A 1886-nucleotide genomic window follows, 5' to 3' on the forward strand; every position below is an offset into this window, starting at 1 on the left:
AGAGGGCCGGGGGCCCGCCGGCGGGGCGGACTGAAGCCGAGACAGGAGGGTGGTTTTCTCATGGCGGCTTTGTCTGGGGGACAGCGATTAAACAAAAAAAAATAAAACCCAAGCCTCGGCTGTTGTTATTTATTTTTAGTCGTGCTAATTTTTTCCGAGGCTGGGAAGCTGCTTTCCAAGGCAGGTCCCTGGAGGATGCGGGCAGCAGGTCTCAAGCTAGCACACAAAATGGCTTTGAACAGGGAGGAGGAGATGGGAGTTAAAAGCCGAGTCGTGTCCCTGGTAAATCAATCGACCTGACGGGGAATGTTTCTAGCAGGCCACGAGTCCTGCCGAGAGCTTTTAGCTGCTTGCAGGAGCGATTGAACCAGGAGCGGTGATATTTTTCGGCAGCCGCTTCGTGCATGGCCAGCGCTGGTCCCCAAATTGCTGCTGGGGGACGATGCCGGGTCCCCTGAACCGGTCCGTCGTGGCAGCTCAGGAGGCGGGGACCTCTCCTGCAAGCCCTGGGATTTGGGGACTTTAATCCCAAGGGTTTTTCTGGGATGTGGGGCTTTGAAAAGCCTCCGCGTCTGGGCACTGCTCGCCCAAGCTGCGCAGTGATGCTCGACGGAGGATGAGACCTTTATTTCGGGGAAAATGAGATGCTTTTGGAGCTGCGTTCGGTCGGCGGGGGGGGAAAGCCGCGTCAAACCCACAGTCAGGAGCTGGTGGTGGGTTTTGCAGCAAAATCCCTGGGTGGAAAGGGCAGCTCCGTGGCTTATCAGGTGGATCAGGTGCTGTCTCCCCGTCTGACAGCCCCTCGCCTGGAAACCGGGTCCTGGCACATGGGTAGAGGCGGTGTTGTGACTCAGAGCTCCAATCAATGTTAATTAATTCAATGATAACGAATGAGAGGGAGAGAGAGAGAGAGAGAGAAGAAAAAACACTGCAGGATATTAAATGCACCAGGCTTGGCTTTGGGACATCTGGCTTGGGGTTGGCTTGGGAAGTTTTGGTCAAGAGCAGCTTTCTGGGAGGAGAGGGCTGCAGCAGGGGTGGCTTCTTTCCTCTGCTCTTCATTTTTACCCTCAAAATCGCCCTGACTCTACATCTGGTTTCTCTCGGAGAATCGTCTCCCAAGTCTCCATCTCTGGGTCCATTCTGAGGCTTTTTTAAAACATTTTTTCCTGATTTACTGATGGAATAGCAGCATTTCATCCCTCCGGAGAAGGCCGTTTTGCTCTGTGGTTACTCTGTTTTCTGCACCCTGCAAAGTTTGTGTCCCCTGGAAGCTCAGCCTTGCTCTCCCTCTCCTATTTCTCCACAAATAGCCGATGAAAGCAGCGTCTAATGGCGTGTTTTGTACTTGTGTCTTTATTTGCAGACACCTGCCAAGACGTCCTCTCTTCCAGTTACCCCCAGGGTGAGGTGGTCACCTTCTCCTGAGCCCTGGCTGGATGCAGGCAGCGCCCCGGCGAGGGATGCCTTCCCCGAGGGATGCTCTCCCCGAGGCGGAGGGATGTGTGCCCCGAGGGATGCTTTCCCCAAGGTGGCGGGATGCTGTCCCTGAGGCTAAGGGATGCTTTCCCCAAGGGATGTGTTCCCCAAGGCCAAGGGATGCTCTCCCCAAGGCTCAGGGATGCTCTCCCTGAGGCCAAGGGATGCTCTTCCTAAGGCTGAGCGATGCATTCCCCGAGGGATGCTCTCCCCAAAGCGCAGGGAGGCTCTCCCCGAGGCCAAGGGATGCATTCCCCAAGGGAGATGCTCTCCCCGAGGCCAAGGGATGCTCTCCCGGAGGCTGAGGGATGCTCTCCCCAAGGAGCTTTGCTTGCCCACCGCAGCAGCCCAAAGCTCCGGCTGCCAGCTCCGTGGCCGGGAGGGGGGGGGTTGGCAGCCGGGTCCCC

The 1886-nt window shown here is 56.8% G+C and overlaps 1 protein-coding gene across 1 annotated transcript in view; it reads left to right on the plus strand.

Moving 5' to 3' along the window:
- The window catches only part of KCNC4 (potassium voltage-gated channel, Shaw-related subfamily, member 4), a 21542-nt gene extending 20114 nt beyond the window's left edge, over positions 1-1428 (plus strand). The window contains exon 4 of the mRNA XM_009334730.1: positions 1367-1428. Coding sequence (XP_009333005.1) covers positions 1367-1428 — 62 coding nt within the window. The remainder of the gene's footprint in view (positions 1-1366) is intronic.
- Positions 1429-1886: the final 458 nt, after the last annotated feature.

This window comes from Pygoscelis adeliae, unplaced genomic scaffold (genome assembly GCF_000699105.1).
Source record: "Pygoscelis adeliae isolate BGI_AS28 unplaced genomic scaffold, ASM69910v1 Scaffold482, whole genome shotgun sequence".
Classification (NCBI taxonomy): domain Eukaryota; kingdom Metazoa; phylum Chordata; class Aves; order Sphenisciformes; family Spheniscidae; genus Pygoscelis; species Pygoscelis adeliae.